This window comes from Oncorhynchus mykiss, chromosome 10 (genome assembly GCF_057628025.1).
Source record: "Oncorhynchus mykiss isolate SJ-2025 chromosome 10, ASM5762802v1, whole genome shotgun sequence".
Lineage (NCBI taxonomy): Eukaryota > Metazoa > Chordata > Actinopteri > Salmoniformes > Salmonidae > Oncorhynchus > Oncorhynchus mykiss.
The window spans coordinates 53,057,182-53,077,419 of record NC_143031.1 but is presented as its reverse complement, the minus strand read 5'-3'; the positions used below and the strand labels follow the sequence as shown (position 1 = coordinate 53,077,419).

The 20,238-nt window shown below is 41.1% G+C and overlaps 1 protein-coding gene across 3 annotated transcripts in view; it reads left to right on the top strand.

Moving 5' to 3' along the window:
• The window catches only part of spns2 (SPNS lysolipid transporter 2, sphingosine-1-phosphate), a 138,996-nt gene that overhangs the window by 68,160 nt on the left and 50,598 nt on the right, over positions 1-20,238 (top strand). For all 3 annotated transcript variants that reach the window (XM_036933359.2, XM_021619017.3, XM_090187101.1), the window contains exons 3-4: positions 4,389-4,525; positions 16,581-16,732. In XM_036933359.2, coding sequence (XP_036789254.1) covers positions 4,389-4,525; positions 16,581-16,732 — 289 coding nt within the window. The remainder of the gene's footprint in view (positions 1-4,388; positions 4,526-16,580; positions 16,733-20,238) is intronic.

The following is a 20,238-nucleotide window of genomic DNA, read 5'->3' as shown; positions in this document are numbered from 1 at the left end:
AACCACTCTGAAATATATTTTCCATAACTAAAAATATTGTATTTTCAGCTGTTTGAAGCTGGTGTACAAAACCGAAAGTAAAAGACGCAAAAACAAAACTTAGAATCGGGAAGCATAGAAATAGCCCAATGAGTCATCGAGTGACAGTTTTGACTTAAAATCTATGGCAAGACCTAAAATTTGACAGAGGCCAATTTGACAGAGTTTGAAGAATTTTGAAAAGAGTAATGGGCAAATGTTGTACAATCCAAGTATAAAAAGCTCTCATTGACTTACCCAGAAAGACTCACAGCTGTAATCGCTGCCAAAGCTGCTTCTATTGACTCAAGGGTGTGAATACGTACGTAAATGAGATATTTCTGTATTTGATTTTCAATAAAATTGCAAACAATTTTTTTTTTTTTATCACGTTTTCAGTTTGTCATTATGGGGAATGTGTGTAGATGGGGGAGAAAAAAAGAATGCAGGCTGTAACACAATAACATGTGAATAAGTCAAGGGGTATGAATACTTTCTGAAGGTAATGTACACGTGTGCCTTCAGTTCAGTCTTTATAGGAAGATGGATAACAACAGTCTATAATAAGGCTTTTTGGGAGGAGGATACAAAAAAAATCATAAATCCAATATATTTATCAGCTTCCTTTTATTGGGCACAAGGGAATTGTCTTGAACCCAATTTTGCCCCAAATTAAGCCTTTTCCGTCTGTCTCCTATTCGAATTGAGTAGTGTGTCATTGTAGATATCCAGAAACGGAACCACAGACATAGAGAACAAAACCTAGATCAGCTAGCGGAACTCAGAACTCACCAGCCCTGATTCAGTGGTTGGAAGGGTGGGCCATATAGATACAATGTAATAGTGTTCCACAGTATTTTATTCTGTGGGTTTTTCTGATTCTATGGAAAGGAAAGGTGTGGCTATTTTGGCTAAACAACCAATCGCGCCTTTCTGTCCCCCTGGTCACCCACCAAAGACAATCTCTAACAAAAACAACACAGTCATAATTCATCTGTTTATGGTTTTGTGACAATCAACATCTTAAGGAATCTAACCGGGCCTGGGGAAATAGCCAGAGGCAGTATTCACTAGTCACCATAGACGTTATAACTGCACCTGCTCTGTACCATAGACATACACTAGCTGACTAGAACACCTACCCAACTGCATTCCACTGGAATCTATATAACCTTTTCTGCTAACTAGCCTTTTCAGGCTGATGCCTCATTCATACTCATGGGGAATATATGGGGTGGCAGGGTAGCCTAGTGGTTAGAGCGTTGGACTAGTAACCAAGTTGCAAGTTCAAACCCCCGAGCTGCCCCTGAACAGACAGTTAACTCACTGTTCCTAGGCCGTCATTGAAAATATGAATTTGTTCTTAACTGACTTGCCTAGTTAAATAAAGGTAAAATAAATATTCTAGTCAATCTAAGCGCTAATGTGTGTGTCAGTGCACCTTTAGTTAGTGCATCCTTAGTTAATTATGGAAATATACTGGCTTGAATGTTTCATAGACCTCATTGGCACGCACCGCCTTGTACTATATCTTGGGTATTTTCCCCTTAGTCTTTTCCTTTTTGTTTAAACTGAAGGTAAACTCTGTGCTACTGCCCAGGGAGTTTAATCATTATCACTAGCGCTAACAGAGAACTTAGCCCTGAATTCAAACACACACTGGGGTGAATTAGGGGTTAATTGGCTAACGCTGAATAAGCCCTCATGCACGAACGCGCAGACACACGCAAACACAAACACGCACATACAGTACAAAGCCTCCACTCCCAGGTGCGTTGAATAGAGGAGAGATGATAATGGTGCCACTGTAAAAACAAACACAGTTAATTTAGAAATAAATCACAATTTCACAGGAAACAGGGAGAGAGAGGAGAGAATTGTCCATGTGTGGTCTCCTTCTTAGTTGCTTAGTTAGCAGATAGGCTTCTTGCTCCTTTGAATTCATGTTGTTGTGACAGTTCTCTGTTGAGCACCATCACCCCTGAGAAATTGTGTATTTAAACCCATGTACAGCTGCTGGTGGAGGCGGATTGTGGGCCTCTCCCCCCTCTTATCTCTGTGTATGACACCCTGCCGTTAGGTGTGTGTGTGTGTGTGTGTGTGTGTGTGTGTGTGTGTGTGTGTGTGTGTGTGTGTGTGTGTGTGTGTGTGTGTGTGAGAGTGCGTGCATGCGTACTTGCTTGCGTGAGTGCGGGCAAGCGTGTGTGTGTGTGAGAGTAATATGACATTTGAAATCTCTTTATTCTTTTGGAACTTTTGTAAGTGTAATGTTTACAGTTCATTTTTTATTGTTTATGATCTATTTTACCTGCTCTGGCAATGTAAACATATGTTTCCCATGCCAATAAAGCCCTTAAATTGAATTGAGAGAGGGGGGGGGGGGGGCTGACATGACAGAAGCGCCATTATCTGGTAATGGTTGGCAGAGGATGCCTCAATGATGCTAACCACCCAGTCTGTGTGTTTATTCAACTAATTACTAAACTCATCATGATGTCAGAGGGAGAAAGATGTGCCAAACCAAAATCACCCCAAATAGATCAGCTTGACAGAGGAATTGTTCAACCATTCCTTAGCAGGGTGTGCTTGATCTGTATGGGTGAGTGGCAGTTCTGTGTGTGTGTGTTTGAGTGAATATTTTGAGTGCCTGTGTGTGTGTTCCCATCCCTCAACAGGTGTTATATTTATCTAGCTACAACCCATTGTATTTAGAATAAATAGGTTGTGACTCAGGTAGAACCTGATATAATAGTACATTGATGTCAGCTCTTTAGCCTGGCCACAGACAAAACAAATACTCAACATGAATTATAAATCATCATAAAAGCAAAGTCCCAGGTATGTCCTACAAAAGATAAATCTCCATAAAACCGAACAAGTAGTAGTTATGAAATAGCCCTAATTTGTTTCACTGTACCAAATGATTCTGTTGATTTCCTAACAGGCTTGGTGTGGCTCCAGAGAGAAGCGCCTCCTCTGTTACAGGAGCAGAGCGGTCGGCTTGGAAACAGTGCCAACAGTAACATCCCATAATGAAGCTGCCTCAGCGTTTTCTCTTCCTCTATAATTGGAAGTTATTAAATATCAAGATGAGGGCATCGATATCTGGCAGGGAACCCTGTGATATCTCAACTGCACCATCTACTACTACAGTATATATTCTGTACAGTGGTTCAGTACAGGCAATGATAGCAGGACAAACCCAGTTGGCTATACTCTCTGTGTGGGGAACCCCCCATCTAGTTTTGTGTTTGCTTCTGCTTTGGCTACGTCACCTTTGGGTCATCCTTTGGCTAGGCCACATTGGATAGCACTGTGATTTTGAATTATTTGTTAGCCAAGGGAATATACTTCCTTAGTAATATACTGTGTAGTGTTAAAGAGACAGTGTGGCCCTCTGAGGTCAGCATTCAGCTCTTCCCTATCAGGCTGTTTCTCGATGATGCTGCAGACCAACCCTTTAATGTTATATAACCCCCCACCCCCCGGATAGCTTTATGCTGATGAAGTGTCAAAACACTCTTGGAGAGTGCCCGTCTTCCGAAGGTCTGTTGTCAGACTGTACTGCTGTCAAGTGTAATCCCTCTGCCCTTTATATCTGCAGAGAAATAAACCTCTGTCCGATAACATTAAATATTCAACAATGTTTAGGGAGGGTTGTCTTTCTCATAGATAGAGACTGCCATAAGCCCCCTGCGGATTTGTTTTTATAAAGTCAGCAGTGAGAGGATTAGTGAAGCCCACTTTCAGCCACCCACTCATGTACTGTAACCTACTGTACTTTAGTGAGGTTCATGCTCAATTTCAGTGAGAGGATTACTATGACTATAAACGAGAAAACAACCTTTGTTTTTATTGCCCGGCCAGCTTAGATGATCCATATTAAGTCAAATCAGATCAGAGGCAATAATAGGCTAATGCTGAAGACGTGATAATATAACAGCATAATTCACATAATAACATCATTCCTATAATGCTATCAGTGAGAGCTAAAATAACCCAGTCTTTAATATACTTCCATTGCCTCTGTAATATCACTTTAATACGTGACTGTATAATGGGATCCTGCATGGTCTGAGGTAGGTTGGGTGACCTTTGGCAGTCCTTCACAGGATGCCTGAGTGCCTGGCTCGTTATCAATACCAGCCAGGGAGACTACTAGCCTGGTCCCAGATCTGTTTGTGCTTTTGCCTACTTCATTGTCATTGGAATTATGACAATTTCATAATTACAAAATAACACATCAGTGCTGCGACACTCAACATTCTCACACAATGATATTTATTTACTTTTGTGCGAGGAAAGAAAAGGGTAGTGATAGCCTACTGAAGCTACATTGATTTAACCTTTGGCCTCTTTGTCTTCCACAGTTTTCATCTGCAGTTTCATGGTGGCAGCGCCCATCTTCGGTTACCTGGGCGACCGTTTCAACAGGAAGATCATCCTAAGCTGTGGCATCTTCTTCTGGTCCGCCGTCACCCTCTCCAGCTCCTTCATCACCAAAGAGGTATGATGCCACTTCCTCCACATACAGGAAGTCATATATCCAAACCTCTTCAGTAAGAGAGGACCACTGCTCAAATTGTAGACCTAATTCAAGAACAGAATAAAGCATTATAAGCATCCATGAGTTTGGTTCTACCATCATCACCCACGATGACCCCTATGAGGGAAGGTTTGATGTTTTGATGTGCAACACATCAGAAGTAAGTAGAAGAGAGAAAACTCCAGGGGCCGTTTCACTGAGTGGGCTAACTGTTTTGTTATAATCTCCAGCACATGAAGGTTAGTGACCGCACAGCACCACAGTTTGAAGTGCACTGACGTGTACTGTGCAGCCAAAACAAAGTTGTCTTGCTAATGTAGATTAGATGACATGCTCATTTAGTGTGACGCTGACTTCATAGCCTTTGTAGACATTCTATTATGGCTCTATCGCTCTCTCGCTTGCTCTCCCTCACTCTCTCTCTCTCCCACACTCTCTCTCTTTCTTTCTCTCTCTCTCGCTCTGTCTCCCTCGCTTTGTCTCTGTGGGGCAGCCTGTCTGCTTTCTCCTCTCTCTTTGCCTCCACCCCCCTCTCTATCTCTCTCTCTCTCTCCCTCTCAGAAAATGGAAGTTAAAATTGGTATTAGGCAATCGGCTAAAATTAAGCACTGAGAGAGAGAGAGGAGTCACTACAGTATTATATAGCAGACAGAGTTGAGTGCATCATGGAGCATCAGAGGATAAGGCCAGCAGGCCATGTGGTCTGATTCCTCTTTGGTTTGGCCTCATGCTATGTGTTGTGGGGGGGGTTAACCTCTAGCTGATTTGGGGAGGGGAAGAGGGGCTCCTTCCATCAGATATACAGGTCTTATTCAGCTGACTGTGTGTGTGTGTGTGCGTGCATGCATGGACATCTGTGGAGTGTATTCGTTTGTATTTGTGTACCTTTGTCTGTGTCCATGTGTATGAGTTCAGGTCAGGACTGTGAATGTATATCTAGGCCCTATGTGTGCTCCAGGGTTTTCAGATCCAGAAATCCAGTGATATGGGTGTTAATTAGAGCGCTAGTTCAGCCCAGAGCTGTTAACAGTGAGGGGACTGACAGCTTAGGTATGTTTGTCCTAGGTTGATGGCCCCATGGGGCCACAGTCTGACTACACTAATCTCATGTGTAGCCCTGCTCCATGGAGCTGCGATGGCCGCCAGCTGCCCCTGGGGGAATACAGCCTGGCTCTCTCTGCTCTCTGCTGTCACTGCTAAGGCTGAGCTGACAGGAAAAGCCAGCCACCATCACCCATTGGCCCATCTCCCTCTGACACATCATGCCATAAAGGCCATCCCTGATGAGGTTATCAGGCGGGTTCTCCAGCGCGCGCACACACACACACACACACACACACACACACACACACACACACCCTTCATCTCCACACTTCCCCTCCCTCCCTCATCGTATTTATCTCCAGAGATGTCCCCTAATCTGTCAATCAAACTGAATCACAGTGGTCTGTTACGTAACAGCCTCCAGTGCAGCAACCACGAGATACAACATTAATACCACTCAAAACTGATGCTAATCATTAGCCATTTATAAACCCACTCTGGGCAATTTGGATGTATTTATTTTGGGGAAGCTTTTTAACCAAAATTACTTTTGGAATGTATATAAGTGGAATTAGTCAGTTTGAATGTGTAGAGCTGACATAGTCTCAAAAGCCTAATTATTAGTCCACAGTCACAGAGCCGTGATAGTCTGCCGGACCGTTTTGACATATGTAGCTGATATTGTTGATAGTAGCTTTCCCTGATTAATTGTGTGTGCTGTCCGCTGCCATAGAAAGCATGACTGTGAGGTGTTTCCCAATTATCATCCTCAAAGGATTACTTCGAGGATGACTTCAAATTAGACAGCATGTTAATGTTCCTCGTTAGTTAATTAATTAATTAACAAAGTCTTGTCATTAGAGGGATTCTCTCTTTCAAATCCAACCTAATCCCTTTACTGCCTCTGACAGGAAACCAAAAAGCCTAAATGTCTCAGGGTGCTGCGAGCGACAGCAATTATGCACATGTTTTAGCATGCTGGTATTACAGAAATTCATTTTTATTTTTCATTTGGTCCCAGAGGAAGAGGATTTGTTATTTTTTTTTACATTTCATTCAGTTTTGATCTCATAAACCTAGACTGGGGGACAGAATGCACAGATAAGTGTTGATGTTGTTGTTCAAATGGCTGCCTCATTTGAACCAAGGAGCACTCATGGTCTAGCAACCACACACACAAAACAATAAATGACATGCCCTTAAAGGGATACTTTGTCCACTTCCCCAGAGTCAGATGAACTCGTGGATACAATTTGTATGTCTCTGTGTTCAGTTTGAAGGAAATTGCTAACTAGTGTAGACTTCCAGTACTTGCGCTAACACTAGTTTGCATTGGCAAAAAAAAAAAATAAGTCCAACTTCCTTCATACTGCATGCAGAGACATACAAATGGTTTCCACAAGTTCAGAAGTTTCCCTTTAAGAAGAGGAGAAAATAGCTCTGCTGTACAGTGATTCATTTCAAAACAACACTGCATACTGTAACAGTCCAACAGATAACAATGATGTAACCATAGTCATAATTCATTCAAAACAACACTGCATGTGGCTACTGTTACAGTCCAACGCATAAGAATGGGACTGTCATTTTAGTCATAGTTCATTCAAAATCAAACTAATAAGACACGGTGCAGGCCAGTAGGTGAGGAAACAATCATTTAGGGCAGCAGAGTAAACACCAGAGTAAACAACAGCACCAAGATTCATGAATAACACAACCATTACTTGGACGTGAGTGAGCGGATGCCTCCCCTGTGTCACAGCACATCAGTGTATATACTGTTTATATCTTGTACTGGTGTATTTTGAAATACGGACAGTATGATTTTCAATAATGTTAAAAAGAAGGAACAAATATTTTGTAATTTGGGGGGGTTGGGGGCTCCCTCGCCTCACGGAGGCTGCGGGGGTGCATTCGACCCCACTGCTTATAACTAACTATAAGTTAAGTATAACTATGAGATATCTAAGATGTGTTCTAAATTATATCCAGCTCAGGGCTCCAGCTAAGCATTTGGTTTGCTAACTTGCTAGCTAACATGCTGACCACACCGCCTGCGTCGTGTGGGCAAAATAAATGTATTCAATCATTGCACCCACACTGCTCGTGTGCGTAAACGAGCGTCTGTGTAGCCAGGTGCTAAAATAGAACTTGGTTCTATTTGTGAGGCTTGACGCGCTGCAAGTCCCGCCTCTCACATCTTCTCATTGGTTTTTAGGAGCATATACAGTTGAAGTCGGAAGTTTACATACACTTAGGTTGGAGTTATTAAAACTTGTTTTTCAACCACTCCACAAATGTTTTGTTAAAAACTATAGTTTTGGCAAGGTGGTTAGGAGATCTACATTGTGCATGACAGAAGTATTTTTTCCAACAATTGTTTACAATTGTTGATTATTTCACTTATAATTCACTGTATCACAATTCCAGAGGGTCGGAAGTTTACATACACTAAGTTGACTGTGCCTGATAGACTCATTGACATAATTTGAGTCAATTGGAGGTGTACCTGTGGATGTATTTCAAGGCCTACCTTCAAACTCAGTGCCTAATTGACATCATGGGAAAATCAAAAGAAATCAGCCAAGACCTCAGAAAAAAAATTGTAGACCTCTACAAGTCTGCTTCATCTTTGGGATCAATTTCTAAATGCCTGAAGGTACCACGTTCATCTGTACAAACAATAGTACACAAGTATAAACACCATGGGACCACGCAGCCGTCATACCGCTCAGGAAGGAGACGCGTTCTGTCTCCTGGAGATGAACTTACTTTGGTGTGAAAAGTGCAAATTTATCCCAGAACAACAGCAAAGGACCTTGTGAAGATGCTGGAGGAAACCGGTACAAAAGTATCTATATCCACAGTAAAACGAGTCCTATATTGACATAACCTGAAAGGCCGCTCAGCAAGGCAGAAGCCACTGCTCCAAAACCGCCATAAAAAAGCCAGATGGTTTGAAACTGCACATGGGGACAACGATCGTACTCTTTAGAGAAATGTGCTCTGGTCTGATGAAACAAAAATAGAACTGTTTGGCCATAATGAGCATAGTTATGTTTGGAGGAAAAGGGGGAGGCTTGCAAGCCGAAGAACACCATCCCAACTGTGAAGCATGGGGGTGGCAGCATCATGTTGTGGGGGTGCTTTGCTGCAGGAGGGACTGGTGCACTTCACAGAATAGATGGAATAGAATAGAGGAAGGAAACGTATGTGGATATATTGAAGCAACATCTCAAGACATCAGGAAGTTAAAGCTTGGTCGCAAATGGGTCTTCCAAATGGACAATGACCCAAAGCATACTTCCAAAGTTGTGGCAAAATGGCTTAAGAACAACAGAGTCAAGGTATTGGAGTGGCCATCATAAATCCCCAACCTCAATCATATAGAACATTTGTGGGCAGAACTGAAAATGCGTGTGCGAGCAAGGTCTACAAACCTGACTCAGTTACACCAGCTCTGTCAGGAGGAGTGAGAAAATTCATCCAACTTATTGTGGGAAGCTTGTGGAAGGCTACCCGAAACGTTTGACCCAAGTTATGCAATTTAACAATTTAAAGGCAATGCTACCAAATATTAATTGAGTGTATGTAAACTTCTGACCCACTGGGAATTTGATGAAAGAAATAAAAGCAGAAATAGATAATTCTCTCTATCATTATTCTGTAATTTCACATTCTTAAAATAATGTGGTGGTCCTAACTGACCTAAGACAGGGAATTGTTTCTAGGATTTACATGTCAAGAACTGTGAAAAACAGAGTTTAAATGTATGTAATAAGGTGTATGTAATATTCCGACTTCAACTGTATCCACGTGGGTGATTGAAAGATGAACAGAGGTCCACACTCCAGTCCAGTTGGTAGTGGCAATGCACCTTAAAGTTGGTTGCCAACCACATATAAAGTCCAAAGAAGAAGAAGAAGCCTGAAGGAGGAGAGATTACTAGAAACCAACTTGGTTTACCCTTTTATCTGTGGATTAATTGTCAGAGGACCTTGTGCATTTCAGGTAAAAGAACACCCAATGTTTATGCCCCATGACAAATTAGCTAAGCAACAGCAAGCTCGCTAGCTAAATTGCCATAAATGTTTAATGCTTTTCGAGCTGTCCCCAAATTAATACAGTTAGTTCAGAGTTTGTTTTGATATTTCAACCTGTGTGGCCTGATCGTGTCTGGTGTGGGTGGACAAAATCAACATGTGCTTGCGGTCTGGTCAGCATGTAAAGTGGCTAGATGTCAAGATCAAGCTTCTTGCTAAAAATATATATTTTCTTTTGAAATAGCACCCTTTGTGTGCACATTCGGTAATACACTGGGATGGTACAGAAACGGCAGTGGTGTAAAGTACTTAAGCAAAAATACTTGAAAGTACTACTTAAGTCGTTTTTTGGGGTACGTGTACTTTACTATCTATATTTTTGACCACTTTTACTTCACTACATTCCTAAAGAAAATAATGTACCTTTTACTCCATACATTTCCCTTGACACCCAAAGTACTCGTTAAATTTTGAATGCTTAGATGTCAAGATCCAGCTTCTTGCTTATAAATATATATTTTCTTTTGAAATCGGAAAATGGTCCAATTCACGCACTTATCAACAGAAGGTCATCCCTACTGCCTCTGATCTGGCGGACTCACTAACACACATGCTTTGTTTGTAAATTATGTTGGAGTGTGCCTCTGGCTATCTGTAAATTAAATAAATAAGAAATTGTTGCTGTCTGGTTTGAATTTGAAATTATTTATACTTGTACTCTTACTTTAAAGTATATTTTAGTAATTACATTTAGTTTTGATACTCAAGTACATTTTAAACCAAATACTTTTAGAATTGTACTCAAGAAGAATTTTTCTGGGTATGATCATCTGGATACCATTCAACCCTAGCATATTTCATCGCTGCCATGATGTTTTGTGCTGTGTATGCTCCAGAGCGTGTGTGTATGCATGTGTGTGTGTATTGTGTGCATTCCAAAGCGTGTGTGTGTGTGTGTGTGTGTGTGTTTGTGTGTGTGTGTGTGTGTGTGTGTGTGCTTGACCCCGTGCTGTGGCTTGTCATCCACCTGGATCAGAGTGTGACAGCAGTATGAGACACCCCGCTATCCCTTGCTCACTGCCTTTTATTAATCCCTGCACAGAGCTGTCACTACAGAGGACAACCCCCCGATGCACACACACACACATATGCAGGAACATACACACACATGCAGGATCGCACACACACACAGGCACAAACACACACACGTGACACATACACTAATGCCTCCTCGGGACATCAGTTATAGATGCAGAGAGAGAGACATAGAGAGAGAGCGAGAGAATATTCTGTTACATTAGATAAGGGTCATAAAAACAGTAAGAACAAGATACAACTCAGCCACGTAGGATAACCCTGTGTATTCCAGTCTGTTCACATTCCCATCATGTAGGCCTAATTCCCTTCAACCCACTGGGAATTACGTAACAGGACAAGAAGTCCTGTTGTTTTTTCTGGGAATGACAGTCAATGTTAAAACTGGGTAACACTTTACTGTAGGTGTCCTTATGCATGCATTCATTAAGCCATTATTGCATCTATATACCACATAACATTTGTCATAAGTTATCATAAGTAGTTTGAAATAGTTATGAGTCACTGCATGGGATGTTATTAAACCGTTTATAATGGGTGTTCAAAATGGCTGTTCATCCTATTGTCACATGCTCTAATGTCAACTGTTAATGACAATGGCTATTATTTTAGTCTACTTGGAGAATATCTTCTTCTTGAACTGCACTGTTGGTTAAGGGCTTGTAAGTAAGCATTTCACGGGAAAGTCAACACTTATTGCATTCGGCGCATGTGACAAATAAAATTTGATTTGATATTACACAGTCTGTATGACAACTTATGTCTTACATGCTGCATAAGTCTTACATACCAGGTGTTATAACATGGTCTTATGTTATTTACCAACCTCTGTGTCACATTATTACATTGAATGGAATGATGGGCGTCATAACCATGTCATATGCCCTTATAGAGTGTGCACAGACACCTTAAGTAGAGTGACAATAATTTGATGAATTATAAAATGGTTATGAATGTGCTTATACTACAGGATTAGTTGAGAGTATCACAAAACTTTGCCATTCACAGTATCTCCAAGAAACATGGGCAAATGGCAGCACAGATGTACTTAGGATTTGTATTGATTTAAGGACACATAATATCAACAACTTGCTAAGAAAACACATACTTTTTTAAAATGAAACAGACAACAAAATCAGCATTGCTGGGGCACAACAAGATATGTGACAACTGTGAAAAAGGGAAGTTGTGTTATGAAATCAGGTAAATCAGGTAAAATCAGGTAGCTAGTTGATGTTGCATTTGCAACATTTCATTGGCCCACTGATCTAGCTAACAATCTGCTTGCGCTAGCTAGCTAACTTCACTAGCAACAGGTAGAATAAAAAATGTACTCAGTACAATATATACTCAATATTGAGATAAAAGCGGTCCAATCCGCTTTTATCTCAATATAAAATCATTTCTGGGTAATAATTATGTACCTTTTTAATATAAGGGTCAAAAAGAACAATTTCTAAAGCAAGAATTTTGCTAGGACTGTCTGGGAGTGGTCTGAGTGGGAATGTAAAAACTGAAAACTACAGTAGTTATTATTGTCAGGACAGAGATTTTGAACTCTCTTTCTTTTCTGGTATATTAACAAATGTACCCCCTGGTGATGTTACCGGGTAGGCCAAAACTCCATTCCACCAAAATAGGGCTTTTCAAACAGCTCTTACACTAAAAGGGCATTATTACTAAAAGTATTATCCAACCTCGTAGTGTGGAAATATATATAAAACACAGGAAAATCACGTTTGTGACTGCACTGGGCCTTAGTTCTTATCGATAAGTGCTTTTTGAGGTCAGTTCGATTTCAGTTCAATTATTAAAAAAGAATCACGGTTTGCGATTTCGGTATTTCGAAATTGACATTAGTCAATTAGTTGTTTTAAAAATAGGAAAATAACCAAAACGTCAGTTAATTGCTTACTACTGGGCCTATAACATCCTCTTTCACTTGCACTTTAAATGCAATTACCTTTTCATCTTACAGCTGCAATATGTAACTTTTTGGGGCAACCTGACCAGATTCACATAGAAATATAAATAATAGATCTGTCATCTCATTGAAAGCAAGGCTAAGAAGTGATATGGGAAAGGGGGATACCTAGTCAGGAACAGTGGGTTAACTGCCTTGCTCGGGGGCAGAACAACAGATTTTTTTACTTATCTGCTCAGGGATTCGATCCAGCAAACTTTTGGTTACTGGCCCAATGCTCTTACCCGCCAGGCTACCTGCCGTCCCTGCTCTATGTACGTAACTTCTATGCTTCCCGTTCTTAAATTTTGTTTTTGCATCTTTTACTTTCGGTTTTGTACACCACATAACATGTGTACAAAACCAATATTTTTGGTTACGGAAAACATTTTTCACAGCGGTTTGGATGGTAGAATGATTCCCTACACTATACTTGTTTGTTTTGTCACATAAACTGAAATTAGGCAAACTATTTGAATTTTAGCAACCAGGAAATGGCGGAGCGATTTGTGCATAGTCCACCTTTTGATACATGTTATTTAACTCAAACTAACTAATGTTATTATTATCCATGTTATTTGCTTTAGCTAGCTAGGTTTTCCACATGATGAGCTGACATCTCTTCTCTTCTACCATCTTATATTAATCGGAACCCTTATTCCAATTTCATCGATATGATTCCCTGGCACAAGAACTCTCAATAACGTTTCATTTGATCTCCAAACTTTTAAAGACAGTTCAGGTATATGATTTGCTGATGCAAATGGACAGTTTTACCAATCCAATGAAAAGTTATTGAGCCTTCTTGTGTCAGCGAATCATATCGCTGAAATCAGAAGAAGAAAGGTGGGACTTACCAATATAACAACAACACAGAAGCTAAAAGTTCACGTCACTGCAAACCAATAGCTCATGGATAATATTATTTAGATTGAGTTAAACAATGTGATACAAAAGTAATTAAATATATGTGAAAGATAATGTATTGTGTGATATGCTGCAAAGTAAGCTTTATAATTCATTACCCCTTTAGGAAGCAAACTAGCTAGCTAGCCATCGATGGGGGCACTGCTTGTGCTGTCATGCCACTATGGTGTGAATGGCTAGGTAACTACTCTCAAGTATACCGTCAAACAAAACACATTGTTTGGACTGTGTAGAGCGCGGCTCTCCAACCCAGTTCCTAGTTACCTAACTAACTAGCTAGCTAAGTAGATAACTACCTACCCATTTTTTTTGTATAATATAGATGCTGTTACTGTAGCATGCACATCTTTTTCACAGCTGTCACAAATCCTGTTGATTTAGTTTAGTTCAACTCATCCCGTGGTATAACTGTTTTATAACATCTGAAATTAATGTAACTTTACTTCAGGTGTCTGTGCACTCTAAAAGGGCCATATGACATGGTTGTGGAGCCCATCATTCCATTCATTGTAATAATGTGACACAGGTTAGTAAGTGACCATGTTATAACATCTGGTATGTACTGTTATGTAGCATGTAATAAATAACATGTGACATAAGTTGTAATGCAGACTGTATAATAGTACTTGTAATTAACTGTTGACATTAGAGCAGACATCAGAGAGAGAGAGAGAGGGGAATAAGTGCTAATGGAATGTGGGTGTATAATGTAGGGCACGATGCTATAGTCCTCTTTTATCAAGCATAAAAATAATGTCCTCCACCCCTTCCCTCCTTTTACCCCCTCACACTTGCTGACATTTCTGGTATTTTCTTCTCCTTTTGTCACGTTTTGACCTTTATTTCCTTTGTTTTGTCTTTATTTAGTATGGTCAGGGCGTGAGTTGGGGTGGGCAGTCTATGTTTGTTTTTCAATGTTCGTTTTTGTGTTCAGCCTAGTATGGTTCTCAATCAGAGGCAGGTGTCGTTAGTTGTCTCTGATTGAGAATCATACTTAGGTAGCCTGGGTTTCACTGTTGGTTTGTGGGTGTTTGTTTCCGTGTGTGTGTTTGTCGCCACACGGTACTGTTTCGGTTTTTGTAGATTTCACGTTATTGTTTATTGTTTTTGTTTGAATGTTCATTTGTCTTTATTAAAAACATTATGGACACTTACCACGCTGCATCTTGGACCGATCCTTACTCCTCTTCGGACGAAGAGGAGATCTGCCGTTACACCTTTGCTGTGTACTGTACTTAGATGCATTATTTGACAGAAATAACAGCATTACCTTTCTGATAATAGCTTTATTTTCTTGATATTTATATATTGAGTTGTGGTTCTTGTTGCTAGGCAGATTCCAGTGTTGGGGAAGAAAAGCCTCCAGTCAGTCAGTGTAAAGATATCGCAGTCGGTGACATTTCACAGGTGCTGGTCTTGACATCATTGACAGGATGTGCGAGCAAATTTGACTGGCTGAATACAGGACACAATAACAAGAGAGACAGACAGGGTAGACAGGCTGTGCCAAGTGGACTGATGCTTTCACAGCATGTCTCTGTGTCAGAATACTGACAGGTACCGGAGCGCTCCGCAGAAAGTGGAACCAAATTTGACATTTCTGATAAAACACGGTCTCTCCCCAATCCATTGTCACCCCAACCCATTTTTCTCTCACTCTCTTTCTCTCTCCCTGCATTTCTCTCTCCCTACATTTCTTTCTCTTTCCATTTCTATCCATAATTGTCTCTTTATCCACCTTTCTCTCTCTCTCTCCTTCTACACCCATCTCCCTCCTCTCTCTTTCCCCCTCTCCTCTTCTCTCTCTTTCTCCAATCTTTCTCTCCACGCTGCATCAGACACTAATGTCATCATTTGGGATCCCCTCTGAGCATATTCTCCCATCACCAGTGTTAATAACCATACTATACCCATACATCCCCTCTTACTGGACCCACTATGTGTAGCTAGGGAGGATAAAGCAAGGATAAAATGTGTGAGTGAAAAATAAAGAGAGAGAGAGCGAGTGAGACAGAGAGGAGGATAAAAACAGAAAGAGAGTCATAGGAATTATATGAAAGTCTCTCATGGGAGATAGTCTGTGTTGGACTCTTATTTCTTAACTCTTAACTCTTATTTCTATCATGGAGCGTCACTAAAGGATGTGACTACAGGAACATTTATTACAACTCGTCAGATGGCCTATTTATATCAACGTTTTAATCCAGGTGGTTTAGAGGGAAAGGGAGGGTGTCATTCAGTCTTCCTGTCTCTGCCTACTATAAAACAGCTAACCGAGGGCAAAGGTTAGCTCCCACATTTTAGTGACCCTGAAAAATAGCACAGGTGTCTTTCTAATTTAATATAATTTTGGCACAGTGTCGGTACCTTTTTAAGGAACTCAGGGTTGTTCCAGAGCCTCTAAAGCCCATATCACCACCCTCTATATCTTGTTGATGTTCTCTTTGTTTGGTAAGCGTGATTTTAACAGCAACACGGACAGATTTATGAACATGCTACACTGCTGAGTAAGCATTCAGGGGGAAAAGGGAAGTGTGGACGAGAGGAACAAATCTATTTGACGACAACATGGAGGAAGCTGTGTTCTTCTGTGATGTGGCTCGGAGTAAATCTGAGTGGTTTTCTTCTGTGACTAAAATGTTTTATTTTCCATTTAAAAAATGAGTAGCATAACATGACACAGCACATAACAACATACAAATAAGAAATTAAAAGATAGATATATTGTATTGTCAGAAACAGTACACTGGATAGGTGCAGTAAAAGGTGTTTCACAGGGTCAGCCATACTATTACCGTAGCCCCGAGTAAATTATGGTTAAGGCACATTGAAGCCCAAAACGTCATTTTATCTCCAGGTCCATGTTCCGTTATAAAGCAACATCTGTGTATAGATAGATCTGTATATCTTTCCTTAACCTCGTACTGCTCTCTTCGCTCTGCAGTATTACTGGCTGTTCGTCCTGTCCCGAGGCTTGGTGGGGATAGGTGAATCCAGCTACTCCTCCATCTCTCCGACAATCATCGGAGACCTCTTCACTAATAATAGCCGAACCATGATGCTCTCTGTCTTCTACCTGGCTATCCCCCTGGGAAGGTGAGTGGTCCCTTAGAACACCCCCCCCCCCCCCCCCAAACATAAGATTATAGTCACAATATGGAGATAATAACATCTCTATGGCCTCACCTGTCACAGGAAATGGAGGCGAATGGTGATAGTGATGATGGTCTGTCTTTGAAATGAATATTTTCTATTCAATGTAGAATATGTCAGTTGGGCATTGTCTTTTCCCCCTTCTTTGAATTCCAATGCATGCTGAATATCAATAGCTGAGCTCTCTGAGACAGACAGTCAGCTTGCAAACATGTAGGGGAAAGGAATCGAGGAGAGGAAGGCATGGCGAATAGAATTTGACTGAAAGTCTATCAGTGAAATTATCCTTTCTCTCTGAAGGTCAGCAGACATCCCCATCTAGCCAGTCTGCCTCTTTGTGTCTGTCTCTACCCACCCAGACAGACACAAAACCCACCCAGGCAAACAAGGGAAGAAATAGAAGAGGTAGATCTAAATAAAGAAGAGATTATGAAATAGCTGAGAGACGTTCTCAGAGGGGAAGGGAGTCTTTTTTTTAGATAGTAAGGGCCATTAAGCACAAAGCTCTGGCCTTTTCAGTTCATTCAGTTGGAAAACGGAGAGGAGGAAGAAAACAAACAAAGCAGCGGAGTGCTAAAAAAAGTAATGGGGTCCCGGTCGGTGGAAGGATGGATGGATGTGGTGCAGAGCAGAGCGGCACTTAGGCTTATTTACTGTGGAGAGTCCCCGCAGTGCACTGCTTCAAAACCTCTGCTGGGGATGCGGCTGAATGATGCGGCAGCACACTGTTTTGTTCCCATCTCACACAGAAGCAGCTCCAGTCAGACACACAGAGAGACGCTATGTGAATGAGAAACACACTGCAGTCTCAGAGTCGCACAGAGCCAGGCCATTGCTAGGCTATATCTAGCTGCAGTCCTTTCAATCATTTTACTTTTGTCCATCTGAAGCATTACCTACATCGCCCTATTAGTTCATATGATGTGATAATCGTGTCAATGAATCTGCATTTTAAGATAGATACAAATGTAGCTAACATAATACCACTACTATATAATGTTCGGTTTGTTCTGCATCAACATTTCATAGGAAACGTTCCCAGTTGCTAAACTTGCTCTGTCATTGAAGTGCTTGAAAGAGAAACCAGCAAATGCCAGCAACACTATCATCCTTTATTATGGAAATTCCCATATGACATTACATGCAGTCAACTAATAGTATTGATGGCAGATTGAATGCAGTTGGAGAGACAGACAGGAAAGAACATAAATGTTTCCTCTGAGGAGTTCTGGTATGCTGAGCCTTTTGATATCGCTCGGCAACAGAAACAATAGGAGGTGAAAGAGTTGGGCCTCAGTAAAGAGCCCACAAACATCCTATAGCACTCTCCCCCTGACTGTTTATCTTTACCAGGGTTGTTGTGACCATTTCCAGGAAGTGACCTCAGGGTTTACAGGAAATGGGTTCCCCCTTCAGTAAAACCCCTCAAGTTAACCATAATAGCCTAATCTATAGACGTGGCCTATGAAGAGTATAGGGTTACGTCCTAAATGGCACCCTATTCCCTGTATAGTGCACTACTTTTGACCAGAGCATAGGGTGCCATTAGTGACAAAACCTGGGTGTCCTACCCTACCTCCCCAGAGCTAGAGGGGTGATAGTATTTTTCATGCTTGTATGAGTTTTAGTGGTGGTGTGGAACTTCCCAAACACTCTCTTTGTGGACTCTGATAAAATGATCTAGCTAGCAGTCACTCAGTGGAAATACAATGCACTGCCTGAGCCTGTTCCACTGTTATTTCTGGAGCACTAATCAGTTTAGCACGACAATTTAGACTGTTTCCCCCCCTAGTTCCCCGTCCTGTCCCTCTGTGTGCGTGTATGCGCGCACCTATGTTTGCGTGAGTCTGCACTCCCTCCAGACAGAGAGGCCCATTGAATCTCTCATAATCTTTTGAAAGCCTAATATGCTGATAAGAACCCCATTGTATGGCCCTGTTGGCTGCTCCAGACCATCCATCAATCTATCCCTCCTAATGGTCTTAATCGTCAACACACAGTCTCCTGGCCCAAGGAGCTCTGGGAACACAGGAAGTAGAAGTGTGCGTGACATGGAATGTTGGGTCGGGGGGAGACGCCCAAGTCAAGGAGCCTGATACAATAGAAAGATGGTGGATGCCCAATTCTGGTTTTATGGGACGAGTGGGGTACCAACATGTCCAGACCAGTATAAACTTAGACTTCCCACACTTCCAATAAGACAGCAATAGGTTCAAACATAGTTGATATTGATATCAGATATTGACAACAAGGGAACATCCTTCTTTCATCAGTAACTCATCATCCTTAAATGTACTTTTTTTCAAAGCTGGAGAAATGGGGACAAAATGGTCTAACATGGACATCTGAAGGGGTCATCCACTTCAGCTAATCAGGATCCTATTGGCTGTTTTATCAGATAATCTCCCCATCTAAACATGTCAATCAGAACAGCCCTGTCTTGCCTTCATTGATTATCTTCCCTCTATATACCCTCTGGGCTCTATTTTATCAAACCTAACACAATGGTAAATCTAAGCGCTGACAGAAACGCTATAGGTTTTGTTGGTATAACAGAAATATTTGAGCTATTTTCATAGCCGTTATTATGAGCGCAAAAGCTGGTGGTGGCGTGAAAGGGCTGGGTTTTGATGAATAAGCAAGTTGTAGGTGTGACTAGGGCTTGGCCACTAACTACCCAATCAAGGCATTTCATGGCTTAATACTGTATGCGTTTGTCTCAAGTTCTGTAGGTTATTGACAATCTTTGTGTTGCCATCAATGTTTTTGTGCTAGTCCATTGTGGATTAATACTACAGTTTATTAAATAGCATAGGCTACAGTAACAAGTGATTTTTAATAGCCGATGTTCGTCTTTGTTAACCGGATAAGAAGCGGTCTTTAGAAATGGGAATGATACAAGCCTAATGGAGTATGTACTGCAGGTAGGCCTATGTGAATTGTGAATAATGCAAAAGGCATGTCTGCAAAAGCCACAAGAGTAGACCATTTTGTAACATTTTATGTTAAGGCTACTTGGCTAATGCATGGTCAGGATAAGAAAGACACCAGACACATTGCTGTAGAACCAGCTTTCGTGATAGTAAGGTATGGGTAGCTTACTATAAGGGCTTGTTTTTAAATCAAATGAATTGGACAACAAGCAATTGTTACAGGAAAATAACTGAAATATTTCTACAGTAAATACAAGTGTCACTTGATTATCTCATCTCTTTCCATGATAGGCATACAGCCTACAATATAATAACAGGAGATGGCTAAAATAATGTACAGCATACATAAATAACAAGAGGATGTCCGCTCACTGTTTTGCTGCTGCCAAACTTGATCTTTTAAGATTTATTTCAAAGCGGTCTCACAGGCCAAGCCCTTTATCGATAGTCTTGACTACTTTGCAAATGCATTGGGCATGACAGAAGAAAAAAAACAATTGAGAGGAGGGGACAGAA